This window comes from Dromiciops gliroides, chromosome 4, assembly GCF_019393635.1.
Source record: "Dromiciops gliroides isolate mDroGli1 chromosome 4, mDroGli1.pri, whole genome shotgun sequence".
NCBI classification, from domain to species: domain Eukaryota; kingdom Metazoa; phylum Chordata; class Mammalia; order Microbiotheria; family Microbiotheriidae; genus Dromiciops; species Dromiciops gliroides.
Genome location: NC_057864.1, coordinates 198,320,504 through 198,342,021, shown reverse-complemented (window position 1 = coordinate 198,342,021; position 21,518 = coordinate 198,320,504). Strand labels below are relative to the sequence as shown.

The window sequence follows — 21,518 nt, the reverse complement described above, 5'->3', positions numbered from 1 at the left end:
TGGGAGGATGTTGCTACCCTGAGCTGTAATACAGAAATTTGAGAGGAAGATTTGGGGGAGAAAGTTCACTTTAGAACATGTTGGGTGTAAGAGATCTACAGGACATTAGGACATCTGGTGGGGCATGTCCAATAGGCAGTTGGAATCAGGAGACAGGAGGTCAGGGGTGCTAGATAAATAGGTCTGAGAATCACCTATATGGAGATGCTCCTGATTCTCTTCCCTTTCCCCAACTGTCACATCGTGGTGCTGTATAAAGGCACATTTCCTTCTTTCCTGGTCAAACCTCATGTCTCCTGTTCCTTTTGCTGATACCTTTCTTTCTGACTTGCTGAGTTAGGAATTAATCTACTGTGATATGGCAGAGGGAGGTGGAGGTCTTCAAAAGGAAAAGATCAGAAAATCAACTCCATAAAATAGTAAATGAGCGAGGAGAAATCCCAGCAAAACCAGAAGAAACAAAAAGAATAATCAGAACCTATTGTGCACAGTTACATGCTAACAAAACTGAGAACATAAATAATATGGAGGACATGCTAACAAAACTGAAAACATAAATAATATGGAGGAATATCTTCAAAAATATAAAATAGCCAAACTATCAGAAGACCAGGGAGAGATCTTAACCTAATTTCAGAAAAGGAAATGAGTTCCTTAAAGGAACTACCAAAGGAAAAAAAAAACCTCCTAGTGCAGATGGATTCACAAGGAGAATTCTACCAGACTTTTAAAGAATAGTTAGTACCCCACAAATTATTCTCAAATATTGAAAATGAAAGCAGCCTACCAAAAATGAGGAAAATATAGCCCTAATACCTAAGCCAGGGAGAGATAAAATACGGGAAAAAAAAACCCCAAAACTATAAGCCAGTATCATTAATGAACATTGACTCAAAATTTTTAAACAAAATCCTGACAGACTAAAGCAATTTATCCAAGAAATCATTCATTATGACCAACTGAAATTTATGGAGTGCAAGAATGGTTAAAATTTAGGAAAATAAGCAATATAACTAATCATGTTAAAAACCAAAATGTCCCAAACCACATGATCCTCATAACAGATGCAGAAAAAACTTTATAAGTACAATGCTTTTATGCTGAAAAAAAAAAAGAAAACCTTTATAAAGTATAGGCAAAAAGGACCCTTTTTTAATATAAAAAGTATCTAAAACTAAACATAAGCATCATATGCCATTGGATTACACTAGAACCTTTTCCATTAAATACAGGAGTAAAGAGAGGAAGCCTATTCTCCTTACTGTAGTTCTGGGAAACGATAGGGCAAAAAGACAAGAGAAAGAAATTAAAGGAATTAAGATAGATAAAAACCAATCTGGTAGTGGTTAAAAGTAGAGCAAATGGAACAGATTAGATAATGATGAATCAGAAACAATTGTTCAGTCATTTCAGTCTTGTTCCATTCTTCATGACCCCATTTGGGGCTTTCTTGGCAAAGATATTTGGAGTGGTTTGCCATTTCTTTCTCTAGCTTATTTGATTTGATGAAGAAACTGAGGCAAACGGGGTTAAGTGACTTGCCCAGGACCACACAGCTAGTAACTGAGGACAGATTTGAACTCATGAAGATGAGCTTGAAGGTAGGATTGGCACCCTGTCCACTGTGCCATTTAGGTGCCTGGGTCTGAAAGGAGATGATGGTTAATGTGGCAGTGGTTTGGTGGGAGCAAGCATGTGCAAGGCTACCTCCTCCTCAGGTTGCCGGATTGCTCCATCAAGGCTGGCAGTATGATATGACCTTGTATTTGACCAGAGTTTTGCTGTTTCTTATTGTTGACTTTATGTTATTGAAGCCATTTCATGTACTGTTTGTTTCTACTTTCTTTGATCTGCATCACTTCACACAAGTCTTCTCATTTCCCTAATTCATCTTGGGTTCACTTAAGTAGCTAAAATTCTTCATTTCCATCATTATTCACAGCATAGTTATATTTCACTACATTATATCCATAAATCAAACATATATTATGTACCAGGGACTATAATCAGTACTAGGGATAGAAGTACAAAGGTGAAACAATTTCCTGCCTTTAGGGAGCTTCCATTGTACCACAGTTTGGCCTCCCCCCAATTGTTGAGTATATCTCTTGTTTCCACTTTTTTTTTTTTAATCACAAATCATGTTGCTCTAAACATTTTTGTACATATGGGTCTTTCTTTTGGCTGTCCATAACCTCCTTGAGATTATATATAAATGTAAAAAATTTATACCCCTAATTTATGAACTTTGGTTTGTTTCTTTTTGTTTTGTTTTGTTCAGGGGGCTAACACTCCATATTCTTTTTTTTTTTTTTTTGTGGGGCAGTGAACGTTAGGTGACTTGCCCAGGGTCACACAGCTAGTAAGTGTCAAGTGTCTGAGGCCGAGTTTGAACTCAGGTACTCCTGACTCCAGGGCTGGTGCTCTATCTACTGCGCCACCTAGCTGCCTGCCCCTCCCCCCTCCATATTCTTTTAATTCTGTTTTCTTTCTTTTTCTTGGCATTTTTAGGAACATGCTCTAGGTTGAGGAATATCAGCTGTGGGACCCTGGGATTTAGAGCTGGAAATCATTTAGTCCAACCCCAATATTTTATGCTTGAGGAAATCTAAGCCCAAAGAGATTAAATGACTTGGCTAAGGTGACAAAGCTGGGGTTTGAACCCGTGTTTTCTGACTAAAAATCCAATACCCTTTCCCATTATACCTTACTGCCCCTCCTCCCCCAACCCCTGTTAAAGGTAGTAAGTGAGCAAATGATGCATGAGGAATGTAGCAGAGAAATTTAGCTTAGTTGAAAGGTTTAGGTGATTAGGTTTAATAGAGAATGAAGTTAATGAGATTGGGACATTTAACAACAAGAGAAAGGGGACTTTTCTTTCTTCATTAGTCTCAGGCATTTCTTTTTCTTGTCTTGGGGTCTGCCTTGTAGATCAGTGGGCTTCCTATGGTCAGGTTAGCTTGACTTCCTTTTCGGATTTATGCAATTCTTTATAATGTTACCACATGGTAAGGTCTAAGAAGCAAAGAGGAATCCTTAGGGACTGTCCTGACCTTGTCCATTGTTTTCGAGGTCATTGTGGGGAGTGACACTAGCCTGGAGCTGACCTCTCCATCTCTGTGTGATTTTTCTATATTACAAGGCGGGCCAATAGTCACGTAGAGGTCTGATGTTTTAATAACTTTTTGAATTTCTTTTCCCTTTTTTTTGGCCATTTATGAGATTTGGTTTTTCACATTTATTTCCTATGTATATTGTATGTGATGCTATGGTATTGTAAATTAAAAACAAAACAGAAAAGCAGTTATTAGATATTCATGACTTCTGGCACACCCCATACTTGCAGGATGGTTTTTATGGCAGACATCTGGGGCCCTAGCTATGTGGCTATGTGACATCTCTTTCACCTTGTCTCTCTACAGAATTAGAGAGAAGGGGTATTCACCAAACACTTATTAGTCATCTGACATTTGCCTAGCATTATATTATTAATCTTAGCATTTGTGTAACAGTGCTTCTTTTTTTTTTTTCAAAGACGTCTTTCCAGACTGATTATCTCATTGAGTACTCACATCAGACTTGGAAGGTGATTTTATTCCTGTTTCATAGATGACCTGTCTCATAGAAGTGAAATGATCTGCCCAAGGTCACATAGTGTCAGGCCCAGATCTAGTAACTGTTTACTGACTTCGGTTTGTTTATTTATTTATTCGTTTGTTTGTTTGGCTATGAGGGTTAAGTGACTTGCCCAAGGTCACACAGCTAATAAGTGTCGTGTCTGAGGTCGGATTTGTACTCGGGTCCTCCTGAATGCAGGGCCTGCGCTTTATCCACTGCACCACCTAGCTGCCCTGTCTACTGACTTCTTGTGTTCTTTCCAGTATACCACAGTCAGTCCTGTGGGGGATGCAGAAAGTAGAAATTGTCTTTTCTGTCAACTCCTTGAGGAGTTGTCTAGCTGTGGAGATGAAACCATGTGCTTTGGAATACATGAGCACTAGCAAAAATAATTTTCAAAAAGAGAGCGTGAGAGAGCAATGGTCAGTGTTAGTGAGCTTAGGGAAAATCAGATAAATGAAAAAATTGTTGGTGAGCTGTGTGCGTTGGGAAAACCCAGTTCTGGAAAGCAATTTGTAATTAGGCAAAGAAAGGGACTGAAATGCTTTTATGGTTTTTGACTCTCAGATTCCCACTAGCTTTAGGCACATACCCTAAGAAGGTCTTTAAAAAAATGAAAGGCTTTGTGGCAGCAAAGAACTGGAAACAAATTAGGTTCTCATCAGTTGGGGGAATGGCTAAATAAACTATGCTACTAAATGTAATGGAATATTTACTCTACAATAAGAATTGAAGAACATGATGAATACAGAGAAGCACAAAAAGACTTATATGAACTGATGAAAAGTGAAGTAAGCCGAGCCAAGAAAACAATATACACAATGGCTACAACATAAATGGAAAGAACAACCACCAAGAAACAACTGAAACTGAATGTTGCAAGATTACAAAGACCAAGGTTGGCCCCAAAGAAGAATAGTTAGAAGACACCTCCCTCCATCTCCCTTTGCAGAGGTGGGAGACCACAAGTGTATAATATCACAAATATATCTGAGGATTTTTAAAAAAATGTGTTAATTAGTTTTGCTGAATTTTTCTCTCATTTCTTTTTTTTTTTTAATTCTTACTTTAATTCACTTCAGTAAACCCTTAATAAGCACCTACTGTGTGCCCCAGATTATACTAAACTCTGAGGATACAAAAAAAAAAGGCAAAAAATAGTTCTTGGGGCAGCTAGGTGGTGCAGTGGATAGAGCACCGGCCCTGGATTCAGGAGGACCTGAGTTCAAATCCGGCCTCAGACACTTAACACTTACTAGCTGTGTGACCCTGGGCAAGTCACTTAACCCCAATTGCCCCCCCCCACACACACACGATAGTTCTTGCTCTCAAGAAGTTTACAATCTAATGGAGGAGACAATATGCAAACATATATACAAAGCAAGCTCTATACAAAATATATAAAAATAATGAAAAGGTGCTGGAATTGAGAGATTAAGGAGGGCTAGCTTTAGGATATGTCTCTTGGGGAGAAGAGATGCAGGAGACAATAAAAACAAAAGATAATTAAAATCTTTTTTAATGTAATAGACATTTTTATTCATAGTTTTGGGTCCAATTTTTATCCCTCCTTCCTTCCTTCCCTCCCCTCCCCTCTCCCTAAGACGGCAAGCTATCAGATATGGGTTATACATGTATGAAAATCTATTTTTAAAAAAGAAATGAGAGCCACTACAGGAGAACACAAACCCATGAACTCTGGGAGGGACTTCCTATTCCAGATGAGGATTTCCTTCTCCAACATCTCTACCAGGTAAACATCTAACCTCTGCTTAGATTTCTGGTGAGACAGCTCACTACTTATTTTGGAAGCTTATTTCATTATGGAACAATTCTAAGACATTTTTTTCCTTTCTATTGACCCAGTTACCCTATTGTGAGACCTCAAAGTCACCACTGACTCCACCCTCTACCTCACCCCACACCCTCCAAACAATCATTTTCAGATTTATTTTCTCCCCTTTCCATTATATTCCTTTAGGACCATTCACCTGAATGATTCCAGCCTCCGACATTTACTGATTGTAGAACCCTAAAATAGGCACTGAATCTTCTTTTTAAACCCAGGCAGTTATGACTTTAAAAATGCCCAGAAGGGGCCCATCCACTGGAGCTCACCTATACAATTACAGGTCTCTGTTTTTAAAAAAATTCCTGGGAGTTCTTGACCTATTTTATGTCATGGGTTCCTTGGTTAGTCTGGTGAAGCCTATGGGACCCCCTCCCCCCCCCTTAGAGTCATGTTTTTAAATTCCTAAAATAAAATACATGGAATTACAAAGGAAACCAATGATTTTGCGATACATTTATAAAAAAAAATTTTTTTAAGTTCACAGGCATCAAGTTAGGTTAATCTTCCCAATTTAGAATTCTAACCATTATGTACACCTGCTCAGAAAACCTTTGCTGGCTTCCCTCTGCCTCCCCAATAAAGTTCAAACTCTCCATGCTTTAGTCCACATTTACCTTTTCTGTCTTTCATTGGATCATACAATGTAGATCTAAAAGGGATCTTGGATATTAGCCCAGCTCTCTCATTTTACAGAGGAGAAATGAGGTCCAAAAAAATTAAGGAATTTGCCCAATGTCACACAGATATCAGGACCCAAAATTTAAAACCAGGTCCTATGCCACCCAAATCCAGGACTCTTTCTTTCATTCTTTTTTTTTCCCCTCCCCCCCCCTTAACAAAAACCCTACCTTCCCACCTTACTCCCTCCCAAAAAAAAATAACAAAGACACTTGGAACAAATATACATTGGTAACCAACACTAATTGATTGCCCGTGTCCAAAAAATCTGCATTAGAGCCATGCCCTACCTCTCCATCAGGAGGTGGGGCACCTTTCATCTTGGGTCCTCTGAAATCTTGGTTGGTAATTACATTGATAAGAGTAGAAGTCTTTCAAAATTGTCTTTACAGTGTTGCTATTATACAGATTGTTCTTCTGGTTCTGCTCACTTTACATCAGTCTTCCTTTGTTTCTTTGGAACCGTTTCATTATGTTCACATTCCATAATTTGTTCATTCCCCAGTTGATGAACATCCCATTAGTTTTACAATCTTGTCACAACAAAAAGAGCTGTTATAAATATTTTTATACATATGGGTCTTTTTCCTCTTTCTTTGATCCCTTTGTGGGGGTAAAGGCCTGGGAGTGTGGTATAGCAGGTACATACCCTATAGCAAAGGGTGTATTCATTTTTTTGTATCGTATCTTTAAAGTTGTGTTCAACTCTCCATGACCCATTTTGGGGGTTTTCTTGGCAAAGATATTGGAGTGGTTTGCCATTTCCTTCTCCAGCTCATTTTACAGATGAACTGATGCAATTTGCCCAGGATCACATAGCTATTGAGTGTCTGAGGCTGGATTTGAACTTAGGTCCTCCTGATTTCAAGCCCAATGCTCTATTCTCTGTGTCACTTAGCTGCCCTAATAATACATTAATTGTATGTTGCACTTCAAGGTTTGCAAAGCACTTTACAAACATTTCATTTGATCCTTAAAACAACCTTGCAAGGTGGGTGCTATTATTACCCTCCATTTTACAGATTTGCCCAGGATCATACAGCTAGTAAGTTTATGAGTCTGGATTTGAACTCACACTTTCCTGACTTCAAGTCTAGTGCTCTACCCACTGAGAGCCACTTAGTCATTGCATGTATATAGTTTGGTAACTTTCTGGGTATAATTCCAAATTGTTTTCCAGAATAGCTTTACCATTCACAGCTCTTCCAGCAGTGTATTAATGTACCTGTATTCCTGTAACTCCTCCAATATTTACTATTTTCCCTTTTTGTCAACTTTGCCCACCTGAAGGGTATGAAGTAGAACCTCAAGAGTTTTAGTTTGTATGTCTCTAGTATTAATTTCATACATTTTTTCATGTGGCTATCGATAACTTAGATTTCTACCTTAGAAAACAGCCCATTCCTATCCTTTGATCATTCAGCAATGGGGGAATGGCTCTTATTCTTAAATGTCAATTCCTTACATAGCTCGTAAATGAAAATCACATCAGAGAAACTCACTAAAAAGATCTTTTCCCCAGTTACCTGTTTCCTTTCTAATTTTAGCTGCTAATGCTTTTTCTAACACTCTGTGCTGCTTATGTTCAAGACAAAGTGGAATACTAACCCTCCTGAATACACCTTGTTGCTTTTCTGCCTCCCAAGCATTTACTTATGCTGCTCCTTCTACTTAGAATGCCCTACTCTTCCAGTCTCCATCTGTTAACTCTGCCCAACCTTCTTCAGGGTCTCCCTCACCTGGCACTTCTTTAGAGCTTTCCTCATCTTCTTCTGTCCTCTCTGTACTCCTTCTCCCTTCCCCCCATGACAGATGTGATAGATACACCCCACTCACAGCATTTCTCTGATGGCAAGAACCCTAGTCTGCATTGTGCTGCAGTTACTTACTTATGTGCTTGTCTTATCTATCCCCTGCTACACAGTAGCAGTAAGCTCAGGGGATTGTTTTATTCATCTCCCCCCACCCCCCACCCCAATGCCTGACATATAGTAGATACTCAGTTACTTTTAGAAGGAGGCCAGAGGGAACATAAGAAGATGGAGAGAGGGGTGTGTGTGTGTGTGTGTGTGTGTGTGTGTGTGTGTGTGTGAGAGAGAGAGAGAGAGAGAGAGAGAGAGAGAGAGAGAGAGAAAGAAAGAGGGGGGAGGGAGGGAAAGAGGAGGCAAAACCAGATACCAGACTTTCTGGGGCAAAGGGGTCAGGTATAATATAAGTGATTGATAAGGCTGGATGGGAAATTAGAAGGCCAATTGATGAGGGCTTTGGGGCCTGGCTGAAAACATAGATTTGATACCAGAAAGGAAGCTGTGCATTGAGCTTCTGAGATAGGTTTGGATAGCAGAGGGCAGACCTGGTCAGGGTAGGTAGGCAGTGTGTTGGAGGTGTGGGCAGCAGTCATCTATCTGCCAGTCTTGGGAGCAGCTTCTGGGCCTGGCTTCACTCCAGAAAGAATGCAAATTGCTTATATGATGTGATTCAGAAAAGCATCTATCTCCAGAGCTCTAACCATAGGAGTCCCTCTGCTGGGGATGCTGAAGTGTATCAACTACTAAAATAATTCCCATTTGCTGGGGAAATCGATCCCTGTATATAGAATATAGAATAAACAGCCAGCCAGTCCTCAGGATGGCGTGATTCTTTGCAGTGCATTCACGAAGCTGACTTTTTAAGAGCTCCTAAAATGTGACGCGAGGCCTTCCTGGCTTGTGCTTCCCAGCTTTGGGATGGGGGACAAGCTTGGGGGAGGCATTGCAGAGAGGTGTGTATATAGATGTTTTCCACGCCAAAAAAGTTGACTTTTCGGTTATCTCCTTTACAATGTGTAATGATCTTTCACTATTATCATCAAAGCTTGTAACAATCCCCCAAGATCTAGGTCTAGACTAGTACCATGGAGAGGTAGCAGCAGCATCCGTGTATATGGGAAATAGCACAGACCTTTTGGCCTGGGTTCTAGTGTCAGGTTGATCAGCCGTTTATTCTCTGTGAGCCCTGAATTTACTCTTGGAACTTGTTTATTCCTTGCTACTTGCCCAGTCTATTTCAAATTGTTGGGTGGCTTTGTAAAGCAGAAAACAAAGGTGAGGCATTAAGTGTAAGGCAGATGAGATCTGGGGCTCTCCAAATGGGAGCCCTCGTTCCTGGTTTTCCCCCTGCTCTTTAGTGACATTCCTTAAGGGCAGGTTGAAGCCTTGAACAAGGTTTCTGAAACTTTGCACTGGTGACCCCTTTTCTCCCAAGGAATTTTCACTCGGCCCTGAGTATGTAAGTATACATGACCTTTTACGATTGCCAGATTTTTTGCAACCCCCACATTCAGTTACTCGACCCTGTCCCACAGTTTAAGAAGCTTTGACTTAGAGAACAAAATGGCATTCGGTTGAACTTTGGTGTGATTTATGTGGACTCCTGGGCTCCTGGGTGAGTTCTACAGCCCACCTTTAATCTAATCACCCCTTCCCTTTAGAATGTGAATTCCTTAAGGGCTCAGACTGTTTGTGCTTCTGCTGCTGCTTTTTCTTTCTTTCTTTTTTCTTTTTTTCTTTTGGTCTTCCCTGCCCTTTGAGTAGTATCTGGAACCTACCAAAAGCTTTTTAAAAGCTTGTTGATTGATTCCCTGCCCTTCCCCCACCAATATTCCTGAGGCACTGTGGCTGCTGTAGTCAATTAGCAAGCAAGCATTAAAAAAAAGTTTTCTTTTTAAAAAAATTATAAAACTGGGGAGCAGTTAGGTGGCGCAGTGGATAGAGCACCGGCCCTGTATTCAGGAGGACCTGAGTTCAAATCCGACCTCAGACACTTGACACTTACTAGCTGTGTGACCCTGAGCAAATCATTTAACCCTCATTGCCCCACAAAAAAAAGAAAAGAAGAAATAAAGTGGTTGGACAGCTTCACAGTTCCACCAAAGGCCGTCTTCCCACAGCCCCTCCAACAATTGTCTTTTTCTTTTTTTTGTTATCTTTGTAAATATGATTGTGAGGTGGGATCTCTTAGCTGTTTTAACTTACATTTTTTATTAATCATTTAGAGAATTTTTTTGGAAAATGACAAGCATTTTTAAAATCCCTATTATGTGTCAGGCTAAGGACAAAAGGGGGAGTGGGATTTATTTCCTCCCCTTTACCTGGAATGTAGAAAGAAAAAAATGTTTATGCTTATCTAGAAGGCTATAGTTTCGGGAGAGCTCTTTCCTATCTCAAGAGCCTTAGGGTTTCTTTTTTATCCTTCAAGCCTAGCGTTTGTTTACTAAATTTATCCTGGGAATTTCCATTCCACTGAACTACCTGGGAATCTCCTGAGTCTTTTAAATGGAAGGCAGCATGTTTGAAGAGGAAAAAAATTATTGGATGTGTGGAGTTGGGGGACCTGGGTTTAAATACCAGCTCATGAGATAATACTAGCTATGTGACCTTGAGGAAGTCAGGGTCAGCCCTCAGTGTCCTCTTATAGAAAAATGAGGTGGTGGAACTAGTTTCCCCTTAGCTAAAGGACTGGATTTCATTACTCCAGAGAATTCCATGGTGTGGAAACCTCCCCCACCCCCACAATTCTTTTTTCTAGTTTTAAATGGGTACCTGGAGCTCTCTGAGGCCAAGTGACTACCTCCCTCTACTTCGCAGCTCTAAATCAGCAATTCTTTAACCCCTCTTCAAAATTTGAAGTCTTTCCACTGGAACCCACAATTGACATGACCCAGAATGTCGGAGGGCATCCCTCTGCTGAACATTCAAGTACCCAAAATGGGGCCAGACTTGCCTCCTCTAAGTCTCAGGGGTTTGGGGAAGATCCTGCCCGGAGCCTTGCTCTCTAAGGTCCCTTTAAGCGTGCAGGCTTGATTTACAGCTGCAGGTCAACAAATACACAGACACACATTCTTTCCCAGGCTCCAGAAAGGAGAGAGGCTTTGAGCGACAGAGAAGCATTTTCTGTTTTCTGGATGGCTGCTGATAGCAGCATGGTGGGGACCTGGCTCCACTGCCTGCCATGCTGTTTGTTTTGAAAACCCCTGACGTGGCTGGTTCTATTCATTCATGGAGAAACACTGACCACCGCCCGCATTGGGATATATTCAGACTCGGTTTGATCCCCTGCCAGGATGGTAAGCAGTTTACTAATCCACCAGAACTTTAGCCCCTACCCCTGCCAATGCCTTTGGCTGTAAAGTTGCTTTGTAAATGACCCACAACAGAGTTGGTAGCTTGGGTTGACTTTACCCTGTGTCATCCAGCACCAGTATCCACTGCTTCATTGAGTGTGTTCTTAGGAGACGGAAACTAACTTTCATATTCCTTGAAATGAAGCAAAATCAGGGAAGGAAACCTTTACAACTCACCTAATCGAGATGATGTGGATGAGACTCTTTGGGGGGGGGGGTCATTGCTAGCTGGGTTTGGGGGTTGGTAGAGACTTAAGCCAACTTGCAGAGGGAAACAGGTGAACGTTTCTGTCCCAGATCAAAGCAGAGACATTAGGTATTCCCAAAGTCCTTGCTTGAGTCGGCCTACAGTTGTTACTGAGTTATTTGATCCTTCTTGGGGGTGGGTATCTCTAGAGTGAGGATAATTTTTTATGTTGGACTTCTAGTTAGTGTTTTCTTTGATTTGCTGATCTCTCTAGTATTAGTTTATGGCTTTGGGCCAAGACTACGTCCCACCCCATTGTGGTTAGCCCTGCCTCAGTATCCCAGGGTTAGGCCACTCTGGATCTTTGGGGTTCACATAGCTGGATTCAGGACCAGCCGTGGCATCTCAGAAAACACTGCTAATATCCTGGGGTACCCTGTCCTGGGACTCTTTTCCTTTTTCTTTCTTTTTTTTTTTTTGCCTCCTTGTGTTTTTCTGAGGAAAATCTGTTCTTACTACATTTAGACATAGAACCCTACAAGGTATAAGTATCTTTGATCTGTCTCTGGTCGAGGTTGTGCGAGCCCCTGCCTGGATTGGACCTGACTTTGCTGGTAGCCCCCTTTCCTATCTCCCAGGAGCTTCTGGCCAGTGTTTTGTGCGGTTCTGAGGCAGAAGGATGCGCTTGCTGTAATTTCTCATTGGATTTCTTGATCATTATTTGATTTGGTGTGAATTTCAGATTTTTGCTGGAGTAGGTATGGGCCCTGGACAGTCTGCCTCCCATTCAGCCATCTGTCTTGGGACAATAGTAACACAGATCATCTTGGGTTGCCCTACTCCTGTTGTTCCTGAAGCCTTCCTTTATTAAACCTTGATTCTTCTGTTGTGGGGACCACTGAAACCTCCTCCCTCCAGCCCCTTTCATGGTTTCTGTCCTGCTGCTCCATCTTATCCGTTAGCATCCCATTCCTCTCCTCCCTCAGGACCCAAAGGTTCTGAGGGCTAGTCTTAATAGTATTTCAACTACTTTCTTCCCTTCCAATTTCTTCCACAGTTCAAAAGATGAATGATTTAATCAGTGATAGTGCTCCCCTTCACAAAGTCAGTTCACAGGTCCCTTGTACCTTAGGGGAACAGTCTTTGAGATGCTATTGCAATCAAAGTTTTTTTCATTTTGTGAAACTAGGCTGATGGTCCTTGGACAATATGCAGAGTCTGTCCCTGGGCCCATGGGTGAAGCTTAAAGCTTGGTACAGGACATGCTAGCGTTTATCTACCACTTGCCCCATCCTTAGAAAGCAAGTTACCCTCTACCCCCCCAACCTGTGGCACTGGAGGAAGATATCATGGGTTAAGTAGCCTGGAGAGAGAGCCTGAGACCTTAGCCACAGTGTGCAACATGGTTTCTATGGTTCCAAATAACCAACTGACAAATGGGCTTTTGGAATTCAGCCCATCTGTAAGTTGGGGACTGACCTTAGGACTCTAAGCTAGCCTACTCCCCAGCAGGCCTCTGGCTAGTTATGACAGTATTTACAATCAGAAAGGAGGGGAAGTGCTTTACCCCTTACTAAATGTCTCTCTCTGTGCAAATATAAGCCGGTATTCAGTTTGCTCTCAGTTTTCTGTGAACTCTTTCTTGCTCTTTGCATTTGAGTTCTAAAGGCTTGATGTCAAAGCTAATTTTAACATATCTAAAAGGCTGTGTCTTAGCTATATGTTTAGAGTCCCATTCTTATGACAGGGAGGAAGCAGTGGCACAGATAATCCGAAAACAATGACTAATATATCCCCTTTCCCCCCAATTATATTAGGCTTTGGAATGCTTTGTATGATAAGAATTTTGTTTGTCCTGACTGGTAGATTTCATATTTCGTAGATTCAGCTGGAAGGGAGACCTCAAAGATCATGTAACGCAGGGGGGTCTTTTGTTTTTTAAAGCAAAGTATTTTGACATCTGTATCTTAATATAATTAGTTTCCTTAATAATCCTATGTTTTCTTTGAATTTTTAAAAATCTAGAGAAGGGGGAGCGGCTGGGTGGCACAGTGGATAGAGCACAGGCCCTGGAGTCAGGAGTACCTGAGTTCAAATCCGGCCTCAGACATTTAATACTTACTAGCTGTGTGACCCTGGGCAAGTCACTTAACCCCAGTTGCCTCACTTAAAAAAAAAAAAAAAAAAGGTTAGGGACTCTTGAGCTAGTCCAGTCCCTTCATTTTACAGAGGAGGAAATTGGAGCCCACAAAGGCCATGATTTGTCCAGGGTCATTCAGGGAGTTAAGAAGCAGACGGGCTTGAACCCAGGCCCCCATTTTTTTCACTATACCCAGTGGCCTCCAATTTTCTGCCCTTTCATTTGAGCTAATAGGAAAATGAGTTCCCATTTCCTAAACACATGTCAAGTAAGCATTGGGCTGCTGCAGCCCAGAAGTGCTAGCTAATGATGGAAGAAGCCCGCCCAGGATTCCAGCTCTGCCAAGTCTAATCTTAAAGAGCTAATTTTAGAAGGTTGTTTTGGGGCCAGTGGAAGGTAGGGGGAACAGACACAGTTGGAGAAGCACCGGGGGCTCTGAGCATGGGTCACAAGCACCGAAATGGAATGTTTTCATTTTCCTTTGAATCCCAGAATGTCACAGCAGAAAAGGGCCTAAGAGATCAGCTGGTTCAACCCTCTTAGGGCCAGAGAATTAAAGTGATTTTCCCAAGAGTACATAGCCAGAAAAGAGGAGCTGGAACCTCTATGTCTTCTATTCTACCATGGCTCTGTAGTGGGGTAACCCCATGCTTTCTCCTTCCCTCAGTAGCCAGTACCTCCACAGCAATTGTAGAAGTGCTCAACATGTTCAGCGCTGGAATTAAGGTCTCAAGTCACCTCTTCCAAAACCTACTTGCCCCATGCAGTATCTACTCCAGTGTCACAACTTGTGAGGTAGAAGGTAATTTGTTTTCAGGTTATGTTGATGGAGGCTTTGGTTGGCTAGAGAGATCTGGCCTTTTCCCTTATTGGTTTGTTTGGTTTTTTTTAATCATAAAAGTATTTTATTATTTTCCAGTTACATGTAAAGATAGTTTTCAACATTTGTTTTCATAGGATTTTTAGTTCCAAATTTTTCTCCCACCTTCCCTTCTGTCCCCCAAGATGGAAAGCAATCTGATATAGGTTATATATGTACAATCACATTAAACGTATTTCTGCATTAGTCATATTGTGAAAGAAGAAGCAGGAACACAAGGGGAAAACCTCAAAAAAGAGAGGGGAAAAAGACCAGCCAAAAAGTAGAAACAGTATGGTTCAATCTGCATTCAGAATCCACAGTTTTGTTTTTTTTTTCTGGATGTGGAGAACATTTTCTGTCATGAGTTCTTTGAAATTGTTTTGGATCATTGCACTGCTGAGAAGAGCCAAGTTGATCATCACACAATGTTGCTGTTACTGTGTACAATGTTCTCCTGGTTCTGCTCATCTCGCTCAGCATCAGTTCATGCAAGTCCTTCCAGGTTTCTCTGAAATCCTCTTGCTCATTGTTTCTTACAGCACAGTAGTATTCCATTACATTCATATACCACAACTTGTTCAGCCATTCCCCAGTTGATGAGCATTCTCTTGATTTCCAATTCTTTGCCAATACAAAGAGAGCTGCTATAAATATTTTTGTACATGTAGGTCCTTTTCCCTCTTCTATGATCTCTTTGGGATAAAGACCTAGTAGAGTGATATTACTAGGTCAAAGGGTATGTACAGTACCATAGCCCTTTGGGCATATTGCTCTCTCATTGAGCAAATTGCTCTCCAGAATGGTTGGATCAGTTCACAGCTCCAGCAACAATGCATTAGTGTTCCAATTTTTCCACCGCTTCTCCAACATTTATTATTTTCCTTTTTGTCATATTAGCCAATCTGATAGGTGTCAGGTGGTACCTCAGAGTTGTTTTAATTTGCATTTCTCTAATCAATTCCCTTATTGTTTTAAGTGGAATTTTTGAGGACATCCTTCCCTGAAGTTAGAAATGACTACACAAGAGGAGGTAGCGGGGTTGCCAATATTTCCCTCCCCTTCTCCACCTTCTCTTCTGGGTCAGGGGAGGCAGGGAAGGGGAAAATAATAAAGTGATGAGGAAAGGACAATTCTGAAATAGCTCAGAACTCTGACCAAAGTAGCAAAGTAGTTGGTCTTGACTTCAAAAGACTAGTGATGAAACATACCTCCCACTTCTTGGCACAGAACTAGAGATGCAGAATCAGACATGCATTCTCAGTTGACTCCACTGTTTTGATTTGCTTGGCTACTCATATTTTTTCTTATGAAACTAATAAACATCAACAAACTAACCTTTTACTATGCAAAAAGTGGTGTGATTATACTACATGTTATAATAACAATAATAACATTTACATAATGCTTTAAGGTTTACAAAATGCTTTACAAATATTGTCTTCCTCATCTTCCTGAGTTCTGGCTTTAGTAGCTGTGTCACTCTGGACAAATCACTTAATCCCTGTTTGCCTCAGTTTCCTCATCTGTAAAATGAGTTGGAGATGGAAACGGCCAACTACTCTAGTATCTTTTCCAAGAAAATCCCAAATGGAGTCATGAAAAGTCAGGTACAACTGAAAACAACTGAACAACAACAATTACAAATAACTTGTTTTATCTTCAACAACCCTGGGCGGTAGGTGATGTTATTATCTCCACTTTTACAGATGAGGAAACTGAGGAAGATGAATATGTATCATCTATATCTAAAAATATTTGAATCATTCTGCACCTCTAGTCTTATCACCATCTCTCTACCAAGAGATGGAAAACATGATCCTCTCATCAGCCTTCTGGAGTTCTGATTGAAAGATTTAGGAACTCTGATCAATACAATGGCTAAACTTGTTTTCTTGAACATTATTGTCATTGTATAAATTTTTCTCTGATTCTCTATATTGCTTTATGCAAGGTCTTCCAAGGTTGTTCTGAAGTAATACATTTTATCATTCCTTATATCATGATAATATCACATTATATGCATATACAAACTCTAATTTGTTTAGCCATGCCTCAATTGATGTGTACCCCCTTTTTTGACAGATGTTGTTTTTAGGGGTTTCATTTACTTTTTGCTACAACAAAAAGGACTATTGTCTCTATAAGTATTGGTTTCTAATTTTCTTTCTCTATTTTATCTCTCTCTGGTTTAGGTAATGGGACCATATTTGTCTCAGAAGGAGTCTGGTGGGATTCCTTCCTTCCCTATTTTTACAACATTTATATAACATTGGAACTAATTATCAGAAATTATTTATAAATCACCAGCTCAGGGTGCCATATCCCCACCTTAGGAATTCCTTTATGTTTTGTTCTTTTCTTTTAAATACCTATTTTTTTCCTCCTATAGGATAAGTTGATCTTAGTTGCAAACCAAGCCTTTGTTTATCCTTTGCCTTTTGGAATATTTTACTCCAAAGTTTTCTCTCCTTTTGGAATATAATGCTTCCAAGTTTTTCTTCTCCTGTATAGTCACTAATGCTCTCTTGTATGATCCTGACTGTTTTTCCTTGCTACTTGAATTCCTTCCTTCTAGTTACTTGCAATATATTTTCTTTGACCTCAAAGCACTGAATATTGATTATGACTTTCCTAGACATTCTCAATTTGGAGTTTATTTCAAAAGGGTTCTTTCTGTATTCCCATTGCCTCTGGCTCTAATGGCTGTTTTCTTGAAACACAGTATCCAATGGGTTTTTTAAAATTTGGTTGGTTGTGGTTTTTAAAAAAAAGTATTATTTAAAAATTTTTTTGTCCTTGACCTGTTTTCCAGGTAGTTACTTTTGATAGAAGATACCCTACATTTTCTTCTATTTTTTTCAGTCTTTTGATTTTGTTGTTGTATTTCTTGTCTAATAGAGTCATAGTTATGTTTGGTCTATTCTAAGCTTCAGAGAATCAAGATACTTGAGTAAGATTTTAAAAAATCTTTTCTGAGCTTTTTATTCTTCTAATTCTTTCAGAGCCCTTACTTATAATTTCATTTTTTTCTCTTCATTTCAAGATTTTTTTTTTTGTTTTTCTAAGATTGCTTATAGTTGCTGTGGAATTGCTCTCCTCTGTGTTTTACCTCTTGGGCATCTCTTGACCACATGTGTTTTTGTATATTATGTTTTCCTCATATTTCCAGCCTCAGTTCTTGGTGTGGGACTTTGTGCTTGGCCTGTGGATTGATCCCATCTCTACTCTTTTTTTTTTTTTTTTGGTGAGACAATTGGGGTTAAGTGACTTGCCCAAGGTCACACAGCTAGTGTCAAGTGTCTGAGGCCGGATTTGAATTGAAGTCCTCCCGAATCCAGGGCCAGTGCTTTATCCATTGTGCTATGTAGCTTCCCCCTCCACCCCCACTTCTCTCCTCTTGAATGGGTGGATCACACTGTCCTCCAGTCCCTGATTTCCCATGTTTCTGCTGCTGGGTTTTCCTTCCATTGTAGTATCTACACTAAGACCACTCTTTGTGCTATCTCCTGTGTCCCAGTGACTCTAGGGTGCTAGGGTCTTCCAAGCCTTTCTGTAACATCCTACCTGAAATACATCCCCCTTTCCATCCCCTACCCCCCCTTTCAGCATTTCTGTCTTTTGTGTAGTCTTGAGCTGGTTGAAAGGGCTTACTACTGTTTCTCTTTGGATTTCTTGATCTTGATTCTATCCTGGGCCCTTTTCATGTCTTTGGAGTATCTGTACAAGAGATGGGCTTTTCTAGAGCTTTTCATCTTGATGCTTTAACCTGGAGTGTGTTGTGTGTGTATTTGTTTGTATATTTCAAGGGAGGGTCTCTGCTGAGAATAAGGTGGGGGAGGTTCGAGGGGGTGAATAGAGAGAAGGTAACTACTGTGGGTTATTAATAGAAAAAAGATTAAGTAAAAACACCTTAATGTACTGAAGGGGGAAAAAGGTATGTCAGGGGACACAAAACATTGTCCTTACTACCTTGGTGAACTTAATATATGTATTTACTTAAAAGAAATCCACTGTACATAATAAATTTCATTTCTTATAATTTTTTCCATTCTTTGTATCTTGAAATATTTGTGTTTGTTGATAATTTAAGTTTCTAGTTAAAGGGGGGAAAAAATTGAAAGGAAGCTATCGAATTGTCACTTCCATCTGTCTCCTGTGAGAAAGCTAGGAAGTCTCCCTTTCTATGAAACTAAAGCCTTCTGGTTTCTCAGCAAACAAGTTAACAATTAACCTTTGGGCAGTGCTGGGCCATCTTGTTAGGCAGAACTGTACCTATAAAGCCAGGTTAAATGGCTCCCTCCTCTGCTCCTGTCTTGGTTAGAGGATAAGTTAATTATCAAAAGTAATACAGAGCTGAACTCTAGATCTGAAGCAGGTGGCAACTGTGAGTATTTCTCATTTGTTTTCCCAGGCTTGTTATCCTGAAGGACCTCTAATGTCAGATAGGACTGAGGAGAGGAGGAGGAGAAGTTAAGATGGGTTAGTAGAGGGTAAGGCTGGAATTCTGAGCTATTCACTCTGTAAAGTAAAAAACCTGACAATGACCCCTGGCTCTGCTGTGGTACCATCTGAGAGCCCCTAGGGGGCTGTTGTCTTGGCTTTTTAGCCATGATCAAGAATATTCTGCCTCACTTCAAAGCCGGAATTTTTGGGTCTTTCTCTAGGTCATTGGTGGGGTAGCCAGGAGCCAAGGAGGATGAGAAGGTTCTTGAGATCTGGACACGACCAGGCCCGGGAGCGACTGAAACAGGATCTCTTTAAGTTTAACAAGGTAAGTGTATGGAAGTAAGAGCGAAGTGGAGGTGAGTTGATGGAGATGTGGAAACAGGTTCTGAGGAGTGCTATTATATAGAAATAGTGTATTTGCTTTTCAGCTGGGCTTTCCTTTTTCATTCTTTAGGCATAGAATCTCTTGGCCATCATTGCCTAAAATATCTCCCATTGAATGATGTATTTGGGGCATTTTCCTGCCTGAGGAGAAGGGGTAAGATCACTTATGGGGGAAAAAAAGCCAGGCATATACCCGTGACCAGTTCAGGATACTGCTGCTTTTATCCTATTGCTTTCTCTCTGCCCGCCCCCCACCGCCAAGCTCTCCCAAAAAGCAGCCTGCAAAAATTCAAAAGGTTTATGTGGAAGGTTACTACTGAGATTTGTAACTGTCCGTTGGGGGAATGCCACCTTAATTTCACTAGGAGCCAAAGCCTGTTTATAACTTAAGGCCTGATCTGCCGCCCAAATCAGGATCCCATAAGGTCTCTTCATCCAGACTGGTGTGTGGGGAGTCTTCTCCCCATAAATAAGAGACGGAGATAGCTTGTAAGCAGGAGTGGGCACCCCACTATTCGGGAGGTGTTGTGACATAATTAGCCTGGTCTCTCCCACTTTGATCTAGGCCCTGAGCTTTTCAGGGACCTTCTTCATTCTGTGAACTATTCTGTGGTCCCAAGTAGACAAAATGAAGGACATGCAGCTATTGGGGAACCCTGGGATTTGATTTTTCCAATCACCAAGGTGACGCCAGTGTTTTTGGTACAAATCCCTGTATCTGGATACCCTGAACCTTTCAAGGTGATGTAACTTTATGATTTAAACCCCATTTGAGGGAAGGGGGGATTCTAATACTTGACTCTTTTGTTAGTTTAGGCCAGTTCTTAACCATTTTTTGTATCAGAGACTGCTCTGGTGAAGTTCATGGACCCCTTCTCAGAATACTGTTTCATTGCCTATGTTCATATGGTATTGAAGGAAACACTAAATTTCAGGTAGAAGAGAATGACAATAAAGATGGGGTTTTTTCCTCATGAAAGTTTAATCCACGAACTCCTTGTTCATGAATCCAGGTTTGAGAACCCCTGGCTTAGGATGAGTGTGGAGAAAATAATTCTTGTCCATGGACCCTCTTTTAAGTCCCTAGAGATGGGCGTTTGTAAAACCTCTTTAACTGCTAGCCTTTGTTGGGGTAGTAGGGTGCCTTAGGAAAGCCCTTCACTTTTTTTTTTTTTTAAGTGAGGCAATTGGGGTTAAGTGACTGGCCCAGGGTCACACAGCTAGTAAGTGTTAAGTGTCTGAGGCCTGATTTGAACTCAGGTATTCCTGATTCCAGGGCCTGTGCTCTATCCACTGTGCCACCTAACTGCCCCCAAAGCCCTTCACTTTTGATCCTCACTGTCTTTAGGGAGGTAATTGCTATCATCTCCATTTTACAGATAAGGAAATCCACATTTTTAAGTGACTAACTTGTCCTGCCTCACTCAGCTGCTAAGACTTTTTCAAAGAGAAAACCCCAGAAGGCAAGAACTCTTTGTTTTTTGTTGTTGTTTTTTTATCTTTTTTTTTTCTTAGCTTGTTGCAGTTTAGTATCTGAAGCTATATTAGAACCCTGTACTTACCAGTTTCCATATTGTCCAAGTGCCACCTAACTGCTTCCTGTTTAATATGTGTAGGAAAGGAAAGTAATAATGGTCTTTGGAACTTTTCTGATGTGTGTGATCCAAGTGAAAGCCATTTGGAGTATTTGCCGGGATTAAGTACAGTTCTACCCTAGACTAGGCCAATTTTAGGCAAAGTCCTCCAGTACCTTTATCCAGGAGAAGCCTAGTGTATAGAGAAAATGATTGGATTTAGGAATCCAGATTCAAGTATTCTCTGTTATTTTTTCCTACCTGTGACTTAATTAAAGTGGGTAATTTTACCTCCCTAAAGCAAAGGATTTGGACTGCATCAGGAATTCCCCGTGCCCCAATCTATTCAGTGTGAAAGGAAATAAATTCCAGAGTTTACCATGCATTTTTTTTTTTTTTAGTGAGGCAGTTGGGGTTAAGTGACTTGCCCAGGGTCACACAGCTAGTAAGTGTTAAATGTCTGAGGCTGGATTTGAACTCAGGTAGTCCTGACTCCAGGGCTGGTGCTCTATCCACTGCGCCACCTAGCTGCCCCCTACCTTGCATTTTTTTGTTTGTTTGTTTGTTTGTTTTTTTAGTGAGGCAATTGGGGTTAAGTGACTTGCCCAGGGTCACA

The 21,518-nt window shown here is 40.7% G+C and overlaps 1 protein-coding gene across 2 annotated transcripts in view; it reads left to right on the top strand.

Moving 5' to 3' along the window:
• The window catches only part of LLGL2 (LLGL scribble cell polarity complex component 2), a 78,364-nt gene that overhangs the window by 11,882 nt on the left and 44,964 nt on the right, over positions 1-21,518 (top strand). Inside the window, exons 1-2 of one of the 2 annotated variants that reach the window (XM_043999382.1) lie at positions 18,804-18,882; positions 19,163-19,269. In XM_043999382.1, coding sequence (XP_043855317.1) covers positions 19,195-19,269 — 75 coding nt within the window. In that variant the 5' untranslated portion in view covers positions 18,804-18,882; positions 19,163-19,194. Of the gene's footprint in view, positions 1-18,803; positions 18,883-19,162; positions 19,270-21,518 lie in introns of those variants that run through there. The other variant, XM_043999381.1, reaches the window with a different exon arrangement.